At 51.9% G+C, this 15368-nt stretch overlaps 1 protein-coding gene across 1 annotated transcript in view; it reads left to right on the forward strand.

The window, feature by feature from the left end:
* Nucleotides 1-1183, forward strand: part of Prdm16 (PR/SET domain 16) — a 218338-nt gene extending 217155 nt beyond the window's left edge. The window contains exon 21 of the mRNA XM_042055231.1: nucleotides 1049-1183. Within this exon, the coding sequence (XP_041911165.1) occupies nucleotides 1049-1183 (135 nt within the window). The remainder of the gene's footprint in view (nucleotides 1-1048) is intronic.
* The last annotated feature ends 14185 nt before the right edge of the window (nucleotides 1184-15368 follow it).

Consider the following 15368-nt stretch of genomic DNA (forward strand, 5'->3'; position numbering starts at 1 on the left):
AAGACAGATAACCATGAGCTAGCTCTTGGGTCATGAGTGAGGGCCACTTTCCCAGTCTCCCCATCCCTTCTCCAGTGGGAACAGCTACCTGGCTCTCCTCCTCTCTGAACCAGAATGAGTGGATGTCACCCATCAGGTGATCACTGCTTCCAAGATGGAGCTAAAACAGAGTACCTGAGGGTACAGGCTTATCCAGGGCACTTTCTGTGTTCACATCTCAGGGACAGTGGTCACAGGACCCTGCACCCCATTATTTGGACATCAAAAGGGGCTTGGCTCTCATTCTACCCTCAGCAGCCTGCCCAGCACCACCTCACGATTTTCACCCCAATTCGTCTGTGTGTCTGTCTTCGTCTCTTAACTAATTCTGTCTAGCATTTGCTCAAGGATAGAGGGGACCCATCTTGGGCTTCCCTAGTACATACCTGTAACTCATAATCTACACTCTACACAGCCCTCAGCCCTGGTACCTCCTGCCTCGTCCCACGACATGAGGCAGAAGGATGCCACCATGATTGTCTAAGGCCAGCAAACACAGCCCATTTCCTTATAATTGTATCAGCTCAGAGACACTACCCTACTTCAGAAAGGAGCCCACCACAATCATTCAGAGTCCCCCAGGGCTCTTGCCAGCTAAACAAAGACAGTCTCACTGGCACGGAATGGAAAATAAATCTTGCCAATCCCCAGGATGCTCCCAGAGCAGACACTGATGGTTAGGTTTTTGCCAGTCACTAGGCAGAGAAACTGGGGGTTGGAGGGAGGTGGAGATGCAATCTTAGGGGAGCACCCCAAGAGTTCAAGGAATCCTAGGGGACACGGAGGCCCCTTGAGGGGCTTCTGTGTCCTGGTGTCATGCTGGGCAGGAGAGGTGCCCCCTGCTTTCATATACTCCTGTCTCTCCCTCCCAAACTGGAGAGTCTGGGCCTCTCTATTGCCTTTGATTTCCTTTTTCCTTCTAGACTGGGTGGAACCAGGGGTGGAGGTGGGGGTCACCTGTCTGGAATGCCCCTCACCAGACCTCTGTGTGCTATCCTTTCCCCACCAGGCGTATGCAATGATGCTGTCCCTCTCTGAGGACACTCCTCTCCACGTCCCCTCCCAGAGCTCACTGGATGCTTGGTTAAACATCACGGGAGCCTCTTCAGAGTCTGGAGCCTTTAACCCCATCAACCACCTCTGAGGTCCTGGAGGCCCCAGGGCCTGAGTCCAAAGCCAGGGTCCCAGCTGCGGGAGATGGAGAACGGGCCGGGGGGAAGCGCCTTGACACCTTCGATTTGCCTCACCTCCGCTTCCAGCCCCACCCATGGTGGCTCAAGTCCAGCTTCTCCAATGAAACTCAGAACCTGAAGGCCCCTCGAGAATCCGTTGACCTTCACCACCTCTCAGAACTGGCCTCAAGGACACGGTCTGCAGTGGTGCAGTGCGCAGCGCAGCGTGCAGTGCGCGGCGGGCACCCAGGAGCTGCTCACGGGGAGCTGTCTATCCGATACCTAGTGGGCAGGGGTGGGATCTCTATCCCAATAGGAGCCAGTTGGCTGCATCTGGGCAGCCGCACGGTATGAAGGAGGGGAATGAAAACAAGTGGGTATGTGCTACGGAGAGAGACCTCGCAAATGATTTTTATAATGAAAATTACATGAATAACCCTTTTGGTAATCTTATTGACTATAGAGTCTATTTAAGCATGTGGGTTTTAAAAAATAGACAGTATTTTTTAAAAAAATCAAAAATGACTTGCAAAATGTTTTTTAAAAGTAATTTTGCATTGCTTTGAAATTTCAGCTTATTGGCAAACCCACACCTGCCAGGACATCAAGCACTGCTCGGGTGTGCCCTTTATAATGTAAATAATGGAGAATTTTCTATCCCCGACCCTGTTTGTACAAGCCAAGGTGATTCTGGGTGTCCCCGATGCAGGATAAAGGGCATGGAGCCATCTGATTAGCATGCTGACTACACAGGAATTCTTGGTCATGGTGCCTGCCTGCAGGCTTGTGGAGGCCAAGTCAGGGAGGTTGTCTTGCCACATGCAGCCTGCAGAGGAATCCACTGGTCCCCACCCAAGACCCCCCAATTGTATGGGGAGGTCGGGAGCTGGTGGCTGAGGTCTTCCATGCTGGACACCTAATGGTTTCTCCCCTCCAGCAGCCCCAGCGCTGGCCCTGACTGCCGCTCTTCTGAAGCCAGGGCTCTGGGCCGTATCTAGGCCTTCAGCCCTTCTACTCTTCCCAACCATGGCGGTCTGATGTCCTCCCCGTGGCCACTGAGTGTGGGGAACCTACCCGCCTGCTCCACCACTCCAGGACGCCTAGCACTACCTGTGCCTAAGACTCCAGATCAACCGCATAGCCGCCACTTCTGCTCTCTGTGTGGGTTCCCGGTGAGAGGTGGTGAGGAGCAAGAGGAGGATCCAGGGGACCTGCCACGCACAGAGCAGAGACAGCACAGCCCCCGGGACCAGATGCCTCGCTCCCTTGGGACGGTCATGATTGTCTAATTCTCTGCTTGGATGGGCTTTAAGTTATTCCCATAGGGGCCAACTTCAAATAATTTCTTTCTCTGATGGAATTTACCTTAATCTGTATATAACTTGTAATTTTTTTCTAATTCATTTCTTTCCTTATTTTATTTCTTCCTTAACAGTATTTTTGGCATTGGACAACTTATTCTGAAGAAATCATGTCAATCTAAGTATGTAGTGAAGGACCAAAACCGTGTGATAAGGTTGCGTGCTGTGTGATCGGTAACCAGGGAGTGGGGCAGTTGTTAATGTGCCAAATACCCTGTGTCCCTCCCTTGAGGAGTCCTGCGGTCACCGCTGCCCATTTACCAGACAATCATATGATTTTGTTAAATTTGAGTTTTTAAAACAAGTGTTCTATTTATTTTATTATTTTGAAGAAAGAACAAAAAAAAAATTGAGTATCCCAACAAGAAAAGAAGGGGGAAACCCTTCCTGGATTGCCCTTTAAAAAAAAAGAGAGAGAGGTATTGTCAGTCTCAACAGCCATGTGCAAGCGTGTCACACACAGGCATGCCAGTGTCAACAGCCATGTGCAAGCGTGTCACACACGGGCATGCCAGTGTCAACAGCCATGTGCAAGCGTGTCACACACGGGCATGCCAGTGTCAACAGCCATGTGCAAGCGTGTCACACACGGGCATGCCAGTGTCAACAGCCATGTGCAAGCATGTCACACGGGCATGCCAGTGTCAACAGCCATGTGCAAGTGTGTCACACAAGCATGTCACACACGGGCCATGCCAGTGGTTCTCTCTGAGAGTAGAATGAACATTAAGCAGGTGTGTTCTGTGAATGTGGTGGCTGTTCTGGGGCCAAGACAATCATCTCTGCTGATGTTGAGCGGTCCAGGCAGTGCTGGAGACTCGATGGGGACATCCCTGGAGACACCACGACCCTGCAAGTTCCCAGCGAATCCCAGTGATGTAAGACAGAATAGTCGGGTGTGCGTGCCCGGAAGCACATTCACGTGTGCAGAGCAGGGCAGTGGGAACCCTTTTCTGAGGAATGTGCCATGGTCAGGGTTGTAGGGATTTGTGGGCCCAGCTGCTCACACTTCTCACAGGTTCACGACATCCTCTCAGTGATGGTCTAGGCCTCGGCTTAGGAGTTCCGGTTTCCTCCAGGTGGGAGCTAGATGGGACCCCTGTGTAAGTTCAACCTCAGACATGCGTGTCCCACTTTTGTGAACCTCAAATTATATGCTTTCTTCTGAGAAGGAGTAAGATGTGTGCTTTTTTTTCCGCGATGTGACTTTCTATCTCCAAAGCGGGGCGTCTGTCTGGATAGAGACTTCTGTGACCCTTTTTTCCAGCAGCAGAGCAGCTAAAGTCTTTCCTTTTCATCCTCTTTGGCGCTCCCGACCCCTGTCCTCCTCTTGTAACCACTCTTTCCTTCTCAAGCGTCCCAGTTGTGTTGCCATGTGCTTTGCCCGCCTGTCCCCTGCCCCCAAGAGGCATCGATGGCAAAGCCCAGATTCTCCTGAGCAGTCAACCCTTGGGCCCAGCACTTGCCCCCCTGACAAAGACAGCACTGACCCCAGATTTATCTGCCTCCACACTGCATGGCCCTCAGACACTGAGCTCTGCCTACCTGACATCTCTGTACTCTTGTGGTGCCCAGCTAACTCGAGCCAAGCGTCAGGCACAGAAGCTTCTCTCAGGGTCATAGGGTCATAGAGCTGGACCAGGTATGAGTTACAGGATCCTGACTGCTGGGGATCCAAACCATGCCTGTTGCCGTGCGCATGGAATGGCCGGACAAGTGTCCAGCCAGGATTGTTTCTCTGATGTTGTCCTTCCAGTTGTTGGTACTTGCCTGCCAAAATAGATATTCATGAGGAGGCCTCCTTGTCTGTACTCCCTCCAGCCCCAGACAAGGCCCCATCCTTTCCCTGTGACAGCTGCCTTTCCTAGGAAGATCAGGTAGGGAAAGATGGGGCTTCACCATCCTGCAGGCGAGGTGGATCCTGCATGCAGGAGACAACCCAGGACATCCCTGTGCCAAACCAGCAGTGGATGAGCACAACATGGCTGAGACTGCCCAGCCTGAGAGGAGCCCCACTTTCTAAGACCAGGAGAGCAGGTGATCCCCAGACCCTGACTGACCGAACCCCTTTGCCTCTCAAAGCTCAGACCCACAGGGCCGTTGGCTTCCTCCTCCTCCTCTGCTTCCCCAGTGAGTGTGTAGGAAGCACTTACTTAAATACATATCACGTGTTTTAGACTCAAAGCGCAAAGCACTGGATCGTGGTCCCTATCCTGTCCCCCCCGCCCCTGTCTCCCTGCCCAAGTGACTGAAACCTACTGAGCTTTCACTGTGCTGTTCCAGTTAGGGAAGAGGAGGCCCCCTGTGCTGCTGCTGGGACAGGAGGGTGGGGAGCCTGTGGTGGACGGCACCCCCTCTTGCCAGTGGATGCTGGGACACTCATTGTCCACAGAGACCAGCCGGGTATCCAAAGCCATGAAAATTGTCTCTGTAGCCCTTGAGCGATACTGTGACATGACATTCTCGCGTGATTCCCAGAGAAGTTCCTCTCTCACCATTCCCGTCACGTGTTTGTTTAATTCCTTTCTGTCACCAGTTCAAACCGCCACTCCCAGGAGGGAAAAGGTTGAGTCCAGAAAGGCAGCTCGAATTTCTAGATGTGCGATTCACTTGCAAAGCGGAGGAAGCTGGGGATTTTCTTCCCTGCCTCCTGTAGCACCGTTTCTCTCTCCAGCATGGGGGACGCGGGACCCTGGTGTCAGAACACTTAACTTAAAGCCTGTGCGTGTGTGCGCGCGTGCGTGTGTGCGTATGTGGTGTGTGTGTGTACACGCGTGCGTGTGTGTGTGTGTGTGTGTGTGGTATGTATGGATTTTGAACCAATAGTATATAAATATAAATATATATATATATATATCCCTGACACCTGTGAGAACCTTGAAACTGTACGAGTGTTGCCATTGTCACATTCAGCTCTGACTCAATTTGTTTCTGTTTCTGTTTCGTTTTGTTTTTCCTTTTAGAACTATATAGTGTTGAGAAAGAAATCAAATGTAAATGTCTGGTTTTCATATAATGTTAAAGAATTAAAAACCATGGAGGAGGAGCCGGGGTCTGTCCTCGTCGCCTTCCTTTGTAAATTGCTGTTGTGTTAATAAGCTGTGCATGGCTCGTGTTTAGCGGTCATTATTGTGTCTGTTTGTGAGATTTTTATTACGAGGAAAATCCCGTAGATGCACTTACTGAATATGTGGTTAGGGTCTGAGTCAAGGCCAGGAAGGCCCGAAACGCCCATGAAAACGGACCGCCGTTCCTGATGACTATGGAGATCGCCGTGGGAGAATCATGCGTTAAGGAGACGCGACGTAGAGAATAGTCGAAAGTGATTTTTGCAGATCTCATTCTGAGGCTTGTGGCAAAGATAAATGTACTTGTGTAGAGATTTCTGTAAGGTAAAAGCCAGGAGAGGCTGGCTTTGAGGTCAATGCTGTAGAATAGGATGACTGGATACCAAATGTAATCTTTCCAATGCTACAATGAATTTATACATGAGATTGATATGCAATAAATCTGTGTGTTTTTCTAAGGCTCGTTGAAAGCTTCATTAAGAGAAAACCTGATCTCTGGAGTGGGAGAGGAAGTGCCCTCCCCCAAGTCTAGACCGACTGGGTCTGGGTTCTAGGCCAAAACACCCTCTCTGCTGGAGCGGGCACCCTGGCAGTGCCCGCTTTCTTGCCTTGCACCCAGGTAGATGAACAGAGTTGAGCGAAGACCCTAGGCCTACCGGGGAGTGGACTTGGCTTCTCCCAGGGGCCTCTCTGGCCTCACCCAGAGGAATGTCCCCCTCTTTGCAGTTCACCCCTCCAGTATCCCACCCCCAACTTGACTCTGCTCTGATGCAGAAGCCTACGGTGAATAAACCCCACTGTCTAAGCCTAGGCATCTAAGTGTAGCCCCAGACACTGCCCTGTCCTACCTCTTAAGGCAGAGGCTAGCTCACTTCTTAGGTAAACTTCTTAGGGAGTCTTGCCTCCCACTGCCCATCTCTGTCCAGGGTTCCTGATTCTCTCCTTGGCTCTTCTTTACCGCCTGCTCTTGCCCCAGCTGAGTTTTCCATTCCCTTTTTCTTTCCTTTCACAGGAGGTGCGGCTAGTTTAGGGCAGTAGTGCCAAGCAGTAAATCAGTTTGCTGCTGAACTGAGGTTGCAAGCCTGCCTTCCAGCAGCTACCAGGGATGTCCTCTTAAGAGGACTTGTCTGGGGCTGCTGGGGGTGCTCAGAGATAAAATGGCTTGTCACAAAGCCCAGTGACTTGAGTTTGGTCCCTGAGCATCCTCAGAGTAGCAGGAGAGAACTGATCCCCTCAAGTTTCCTCTAAGCCTCCATATGCATGCACATACTCATGCACACGCCATGGCACACACACACTCATGAACATGCCATGGCACACACACACTCATGCACACACCACAGCACGCACACACTCATGCACACGCCATGGCATACACACACACTCATACACGCACCATGGCGCACACACACACACTCATACACGCCATGGCACGCACACACTCATGCACACGCCATGGCACACACACACTCATGCACACACCACAGCACGCACATACTCATGCACACGCCATGGCACGCACACACTCATGCACACACCACAGCACACACACACTCATACACACACCATGGCACGCACACACTCCTCATGCACATGCCATGGCACACACACACTCATACATATGCCATGGCACGCACACACTCATACACACATCACAGCATGCATACATTCATACACACACCATGGCACACACACACTCATAGCACACCATGGCATGCACACACTCATACATATGCCATGGCATGCACAGCACGCACACACTCATACACACCCCATGGCACACACACACTCATACACACACCATGGCACGCACACGCTCATACACACACCACAGCATGCACACACTCATACACATAATAAATAAACATTATTTATTAACAAGACCCTGTTTTGAGTGGCCTGGGCTAATAAAATTGACCGTGAACATTCCTGATACCTGCTCTCAGGAGCTTTAAGTGCTGGGCTGTCTCAGCTTCTGCTGGAGCTACCATTTGATTTCCCAAGACTCTTTGCTTCCTGCCTCCTTTCATCTACTTCCTATCTTCAGCTGCTTTGGTACTTATTCCAGCCACTGACCCTGCCTTCGGCTTCTCTCTTCTATCCAACAGCAGTGATGGAGCACATGGGCCTCCCACCTCCCACCCAGACCCACCCAGTCACTATCCTGCCCAAGTATTACCCCAATACACCGCTGGACACGAGGCAGCTATCTCGACTCCTTTCAACGGCTTGAAGTACTTGTAGGTGATCAGGCCCCAAGACCCCGAGCACATCCTGATTCCAACAGCATCCTCTGCTCTAGGAGAGGGTCTTCAATGTAGCGGTTGGTGGCTGGATGGTGAATGAATGAATCCATGGATGGAGGAGTGAATAAATGATTCTGGACAGAGGAGTGACAGATGGGCGGATGGAGGAATTGATGGAAGGTAGGTGGGTAGGTGAACAGATGGTTGATGTAGGAACTGAATGGATGGATGGATGGTGGGCTGAGGATTTGCTCTTTGAACCATCACTGATCCTGGGACTTCTGGACCTTCAAAAGCTCTCCCAGGGCCAGGACAAGCTCCAATGAACGTCATCAGAAGTAAGATTCTGAGGCTCCCTAATCCACAGTTCCTGTAGCTGCCAGAAGAGAAGAAATGGAAGTTGATCTTGGCATGAGATCTCAGGCCCAGATCTGGGGTGCCGAGCCCTTGTATTTTCTTAATGCCATCAGGTCGAGCGTGGGGGTGGGGGCGTGCAGCGCTAAATGTTTCAGGTTGTTTTCCTTCCCACTGTGATTGACGAAGTGCCTGTGAGATCTTAAGCCTGGATGGTCAGCTTTGGGGCTTGCCCAGGAGTCTGAGGCCCAGGGTGACTTGAAAGGTTCTGCTTTGGGAAGTATATTTCCGTCCTCCGCCCTCACTGAAGGCCACATTCCCAAAAGTGGTTCTCCCAAACGGCACGACAGTGACCCACAGAGCCCCCACCATGGTGCTTCCCAGAGCTCACCACATTGGGGCTCCAGTGGGAGGAAAACCTTCCCGATTTGTCCAACCTGGCAGCCTCGCTCCTCATTAGCCCGGGAGAGGGGCTGATAATGGCTGTATTGTTGAGAGAACCCCAGAGGGAAAGGGAACAGCGGCTGACAGGAGATTGCTGACAAGTGGACTTTGTCTTCTAGCAGCCCAGTCCCCACATAAAAGACTGAGGAAAAAGGCCCCATTTTGGAAAAGGGGGATGGGTGTATTAAGAGGAGAAAAAAAAAAGTGTCAAAGAAGAATCTGTTTTCTGGGAAGAGAGGGGCTTTTCATTGCCATTCGGCTTTCCTCTGGGCCAAGGAGCTGCTGGCCATTTGCAGGGAAACTATTTTAGGGAGCCCTCAACCTTATTCCTCATGCAGAAAAAGTCTTCCTCAGCACAAGCTGTGTCATGGAGTACAACAGCCATGACCGGGGCTGTGTGTTTTCTGCGGTCGAGAAGTGCCTGCTGTGTGGGTTGCCCAGGGGGTTCTGGGACATGAGGGAGTCCCCAGTCATGAGCTGAGACTGCAGCCCTGCTGAAGAAAAGCACATGTCTCCCTGCCAGGGTGGACAACACCATTTCACAACTCCATCCACTCCAAAGGCAACATGCGGAGGAGAAAGTGTGGTGGGGTCTAGAACCAGATTCTAAAAAATGGAGGGTGGGGCCGCGCCCACAGCGAGGCTGGAGGCCCCATGACCTGACAGAGGGAGTAGACCCTAAGGGAATTTTTTTTTGTTCCTGAATTCCTAACCCCATCAGGAACACAGGAGGTACAGAAAAGCAGAGAGGTGGCTGAGTGGGATCAAGGATCAGGCTTAACAATGTGGTACAATGCGAATCTATCAGTTAAAACTCTGCAGGGCAGTGTGCCAGGTGTGCACGACCCCAAGCTCTGAAGCACAGTGTGCTGGGTGTGCAGGACCCTAAGTTCTGCAGTGCGGTGTGCTGGGTGTGCACGACCCTAAGTTCTGCAGTGCGGTGTGCTGGGTGTGCAGGACCCTAAGTTCTGCAGTGCGGTGTGCTGGGTGTGCACGACCCTAAGTTCTGCAGTGCGGTGTGCTGGGTGTGCACGACCCTAAGTTCTGCAGTGCGGTGTGCTGGGTGTGCACGACCCTAAGTTCTGCAGTGCGGTGTGCTGGGTGTGCATGACCCTAAGTTCTGCAGTGCGGTGTGCTGGGTGTGCACGACCCTAAGTTCTGCAATACAGTCTGCTGGGTGTGCACGACCCTAAGTTCTGCAGTGTAGTGTGCTGGGTGTGTATGACCCTAAGTTCTGCAGTGCAGTCTGCTGGGTGTGCATGACCCTAAGTTCTGCAGTGTAGTGTGCTGGGTGTGCATGACCCTAAGCCCTGCAGTACTGGGTGTTCATGACCCCCAAGCTCTGCAGTGCTATGGACGAACTCAGTCCCTCTGCAAGAGCAACAAGTGCTTTTAACCACTGAGCCATCTCTCTAGCCCCTATACTTAATATTTTTAGAGCCATTTTAGGCTTATAAGGAACTTCTCAGAAATAACAGATGTTTAGTTCATACCCACAGTCCTCCAGGATGGACATAGGCCCTAATATTGTGTGATATTTTGTGTTATGACAGATAAAGCTTGCCTGGAGATCAGAGGGCAGAGCTAGACATTAGTTAACCATAGAAGCTGGGTGGTAGTGGCTCATGCCTTTATTCCCAGGACTCAGGAGGCAGAGGCAGGCAGATCTCTGTGAGTTCAAGGCCAGCCTGGTCTACAGAGCGAGTTCAAGGATAGCCAAGACTACATTGAAAAACCCTGTCTTGAAAAACAAAACAAAACAAAACAAAAGATTCCTTTGTGTTTTCTTGTAGCATTGCAGCTCCTATATTTTGAGCACCGAATGATACCCCAAACTGGAATATGCCACAGTTTACTCAGTCACCCAACTGTTAAAGGACATCTTGGCTGCTTCCCATTTGAGCAATTACAAATAAGGATACTATAAACATCTGAGAACAGGGTTTTGTATGGGTCGAAGTTTCCAGCTCCTTTGGGCTGGAATAATGAGGGTCATGACTGCTAGATCACACAGTGGGTGTATGTTTCCCATCATGGCTGCATAGCTTGGCTTTTATCTGCAGTGCAAAAGGCCCTACAGCCCCTCACCCTTGCCAACACTTACTTTTGTCAGTGCTCCAACTTTGCCATTGGACAGTGTACAAAGCTATCTCCCTGTTGATTTGACTTGTATTTTCCTCTTCAGCAGTCTTTCCCGTATGCATTCACCGCGCGCGCGCTCTGAAATGTCTGTGTAAGCAAAGGCTGCACTTTCCTTTCCCTGCCACCCAGACCCGAATAATCACACAGAAATATATTAATTAAAACCCCATTTGGCCAATGGCTTAGGCTTATTCCTAGCTAGCTCTTACATCTTAAATTAACCCATTTCTTTTAATCAATGTATCACCACAAGGCTGTGACCTATGGATAAGGTTCTGGCATCTTTCTCCTTCTGCAGCTACAGGGCATCTCCTTGTCTCAGTCTACTCTTTCTCTATATCTCTGTTCAGATTTCCTGCCTGACTTTACTCTGCTAAGCCATTGACCAAAAGAGCTTTATTTATTAACCAATAAAAGCAACACATATACAGAAGGACATCTCACATCAGTCTTGTTTGTGGCTTGGACCACATTTCAACTGGCCAAGTCCCTTTCTTGTAGAATTATATTTCTTTTCTATGTTATGGGTGTTTAAATGAGATTGTCCCCCACAGACTTAGATGTGTGACTGCTTCATCCCCAGTAGGTGGTGCTGTCTGGGAGGTTTAGGTGTGGCTGTTAGAGGTGTGTCCCTGAGGCTTCAAAGCCATGTGCCTTTCCAGCCTGCCCTCTCTGCTTCTCACGTGGGGGTCAGGATGGGAGCTCCTGGCTGTTTCCACCATGATCTCCTGCCATGGTGGACTCCATCCCTCTGAAGCAACAAGCCCATATAAACCCTTTCTTCTATAAGTCATCTAGGTCATGGTGTTTTATCCCAGCAATAGAAAAGTAACTGATATACAAATCATCTGGTCATTGTCCTTTTGTATATTTAGACGCTGAAGAAAACAGGGACATCCACACAAAAGGACACTGCTCAGTGGCCAGGGGACAAGGCCGGTTGTGAGTCACCACAACGTGACTGAATCTCACTACATTATACCATAAGTTTTAAAGAGTCAAAATAAATCCAAAGGATTATGAGATTAGTGGCAATAAAATAGTCCCTTAATTTTGGTTTTTCTTCTGTACCTTACCAGGTGGCTCTTCTGACATGAGACAGAGATTTTGGAGTTTCTTGGCTTTCACAGATGTTGAGGGCTGTGCTGACAGGCTCCTGACTGCCTGTGGTTCCACCTGGCCTTCAAAGGCCTCTTTACTCTTAGTGTGAGGTGGAGCACCTCTCCCCGACAGGGTAGTTTTGCTTTACCCAGGATGGGGCTGCTTTGATTGGGTTGCTGCTGGTCAGCATGTTTCTTCCCTTCAGGCAGTTAGAGTCAGGTGTCTCCCATCTATGAGGATACAGGGTATGGGTTGGGTGCCCAGCAAGGATGGTGGCTACCGATGGGCACTGACCAAAAGCTATGAAGGATTGAAGGCCAGGATCCACATCTTCTCCCCAGCCAGGAATCTTGGGGGACAAAGAGGCCCTCGAGACAGGGCGTATAGGTGGCCCAGCCACATTCACCATTCATACATGAGTTCTGGGCAGGCTTTGACCCAGCACCCTTCCTGAGAATGAAGGTAAGTAAAGATAGCCCAGAGTCTTCTACCAGTTACTTGTCTTAGAGATAAATGAGAGGACAAAGGTAAGGGACTAGGAGTTAGGTGGAGCCCAGACAGACAGACAGACAGACAGACAGACAGGGATTGGTGTCAGAGACAGATAATTTATGGCTTCTTCCTTGCCCTCCTGACCTGAGACAAAGGCCTGGCAGCTTTGACACAAAGGCCCAATGGGCTTTTCCTAAATTAAAGAAGATGACCCCATTCTAGCCTACCAAATACCCTTAGCAACCTGTCGTCCTCCAGGAAGAGGCTGGACTTCATCGTCTGAGTCCCCCACTTGCTTTGCGGGAGGGAGGTCTTTCTCTGTGTGCGCCTTGCTGTGTGCATTTTTGTCAGGTGTGGTGCCGCACACCTGTAACCCCAGCACTTGGGAGGCAGAAGCAGACAGATCTTTTTAAGTCTGAGTCAGCCTGGTTTGCATGATTCCAGACCTGCCTGTGCTACACAGGGAGACCCTGTCACTTTAAAAAAAAAAGTGTATTTTTCAAGTGTCAAATCTACCTGCAGTGTGGGAGTTTTCCCCTGCTGTGAACTGTTCTGTGATCCAGGTTTTATTGTTGTTTGGTTTCCCTGTGTTTTAATTCTTTAAGTGATGGGTACTAACAGAGGGTGTGATGAAACAGCCCTGGGCAGAGGCTGACAGGAAGACCTTACTAGGAAGCTGGAGAGAGAGGCTTCCCTGCCTAGCCTTGGCCTTTCTAGTTGGGGACCAGTCTCCCACCTGACCACAATTTTTTCAACAAAGCAACTTCACGGAGGTTGGGCTTGGTGAGTGCAATACCCAATAATGGCCTCAAGAGGTCAGCAACAACCCGCTTTTCCCAGGAACCGCCTCCCAGGACATCAGCTGGTTACCCAGGGAGTTCCAGGACCGGGGCCTTAGTCCACAAGAGGCTCTGAGTGCCTCTTCTCCTTCTACTGTGACTGACGCTCATCGGGCCTGGCCCCGTGACCAACTTGGGCCCTACCCAGATGGTATCACACCGGAAAGAGCAGAGGATGGCACAACCAAACCACCTAGCTTCAGGGCTGAGGTGGGAGGCTAAGGAAGGCATAGGAGGAAGACGGCAGGCCAGGCACACCCCCTCACAGGGCAATAACCAAGTAAGCGCCATGCGAGTCTCCAGCATCATCCCTCTAAGTAATGCCCAGTGAAGCAAGCTCTTAGGGTACACTGCTTGGGTCACCGCATGTGGGGAGAACCATGTTGGGGGACTAGGGTGTGAGGGCACAGATATTTCCTGAAAAATAGATAATAGGAGGTGGGTCAGGAAGAATAGACTAGCACATGCTGAGGTCTCTGGCTCTGTCCCAGATCCTTGGGTTACTCCCAGGTCACCAGACATTCACTGTGTCTCGTCACACACAGCACCATGAGCCAGGCAGAGAAAGTGCCACAATAAGGGTGGAGACTTAATACAAAGTCTTCACAGAGAAGAGCCCATCGCTGTCCCCTCCTCCTGTCCAAGTGTGGTTTGGGGTCTGCTCTGATGATCATGTTTTGAGGTGTCTTGGGGGTGTCACGTCATAAATTCAGGGTTGCGGAGGTGCATGCCTCTAAGGTACCCCAGGTTACTCTGGGAACCTGAGGCAGCCCCGGGAAGGTGGGTGTGGACTGACCAGGCAGAGGCTCCTGCTCTCCGATGGAGGCTGGGCACTGCCAGCCTTTGCCCCTGCCCCCACACTGCCCTATGCTCTCTGCCCCCACCTTAGGCTGCCCCCCTTCTTGTTCCCTCCCCTTCTTGGCCCTTGCACTCATGGTGACTCTTGCCTGCTTTACTCCTCTTTCCCCTTTTATCTGTTAACTCTGGTCGCCCTTGGGAGCTCAGGTTTGGTGGCACTTTGGAGGGCAATTATGCACACCCCATCTTTTCCTACATGGGGAGCCTGATCCCTAAAGCCCCCGTGGGAGGGGGCGCTGTGACAGCATCATCCCTAAGGACGCTATGTGGACTTTGAAGCTTTTTTCCTGAGCTCAGGAGAACCAAGGCAGGACCTGCGTGGCTGGCAGAATTACCTGCCCTCGGAGTTCTCTGTAAAGTGGGGTGGCGGTGGATAGACCACACCATGAAGGTTGTTCTGTGAGATCCTGGCTAGGGAAGCCTGCTGCAAAGAATGCAGAGGGTGGGGCCTTCCTACAGCAAACAGGCCCGGGCACTCTCAGAAGGCTTCCTGGAGGAGGCGGAGGAGCCCAGAGAGAGGCGCAGAAAGGAAGTGGGCGTAGGACCGGGAGGGAGAGTAGACGGTACCCAAGGGCGGACTCCGGCCCGAACTACCAGACTGATCACGTGGACGCAGGCGGGCCCCGGTAGGTGCGGTGACGCAGCCGGCCGGCACGGCCAGGTGAGGCGGCCGCGGTGCAGCAGGTGCCCAGGGTGCGTCCCGCCCTCCGGCCGCGCAGCCGCCGGCGGAGCCCACCTGGCCCCGGCTCCGCCCGTGCGCCCGCCCGCTCGCGGGCCGGCAGCGCAGGAAGTAGCGAGGGCGGGACCGACCGGCCGCAAGACGCGGGGACCCAGCGGCTCTGCAAGCCGTACCCGCCCCGCCGCTCCTCGGCCGCGCGCTCAGGTGAGTCTGGGGACAGGAGAGGCAGCCGAGGTGGGGGGGGAAGGCCACCTGCGCCGCCCCGGGCGCCTCTGCTCCTTTCCTGCCCCTCCCGACGTCGCGCCCCGCCCTCTCGCTGGAGCTGCTAGCCCGAGACTGGGAACCTAGCTGCCCGGAGCCGCGCAGTCCAAGGGACTCTTTGCAGAGACCAGGTTAGACACTGGGGCGCAGAGACTCCTGGGAGGTACCAGGGGACGTGAAAGTGACTCTTCCGGGAGCTAGAAAGACTGTCTGTTCAGATGGGCTCCAATAATGAGGAGCTTGACCCCCCCCCCCCCTCGTGCCCCTTTTCTGCCTTGGTGGCTAGCTGTCTAACCAGGCTCCCCACTGCTT

The sequence above is a fragment of the Arvicola amphibius genome, chromosome 6 (genome assembly GCF_903992535.2).
Source record: "Arvicola amphibius chromosome 6, mArvAmp1.2, whole genome shotgun sequence".
In the NCBI taxonomy this organism is placed as follows: domain Eukaryota; kingdom Metazoa; phylum Chordata; class Mammalia; order Rodentia; family Cricetidae; genus Arvicola; species Arvicola amphibius.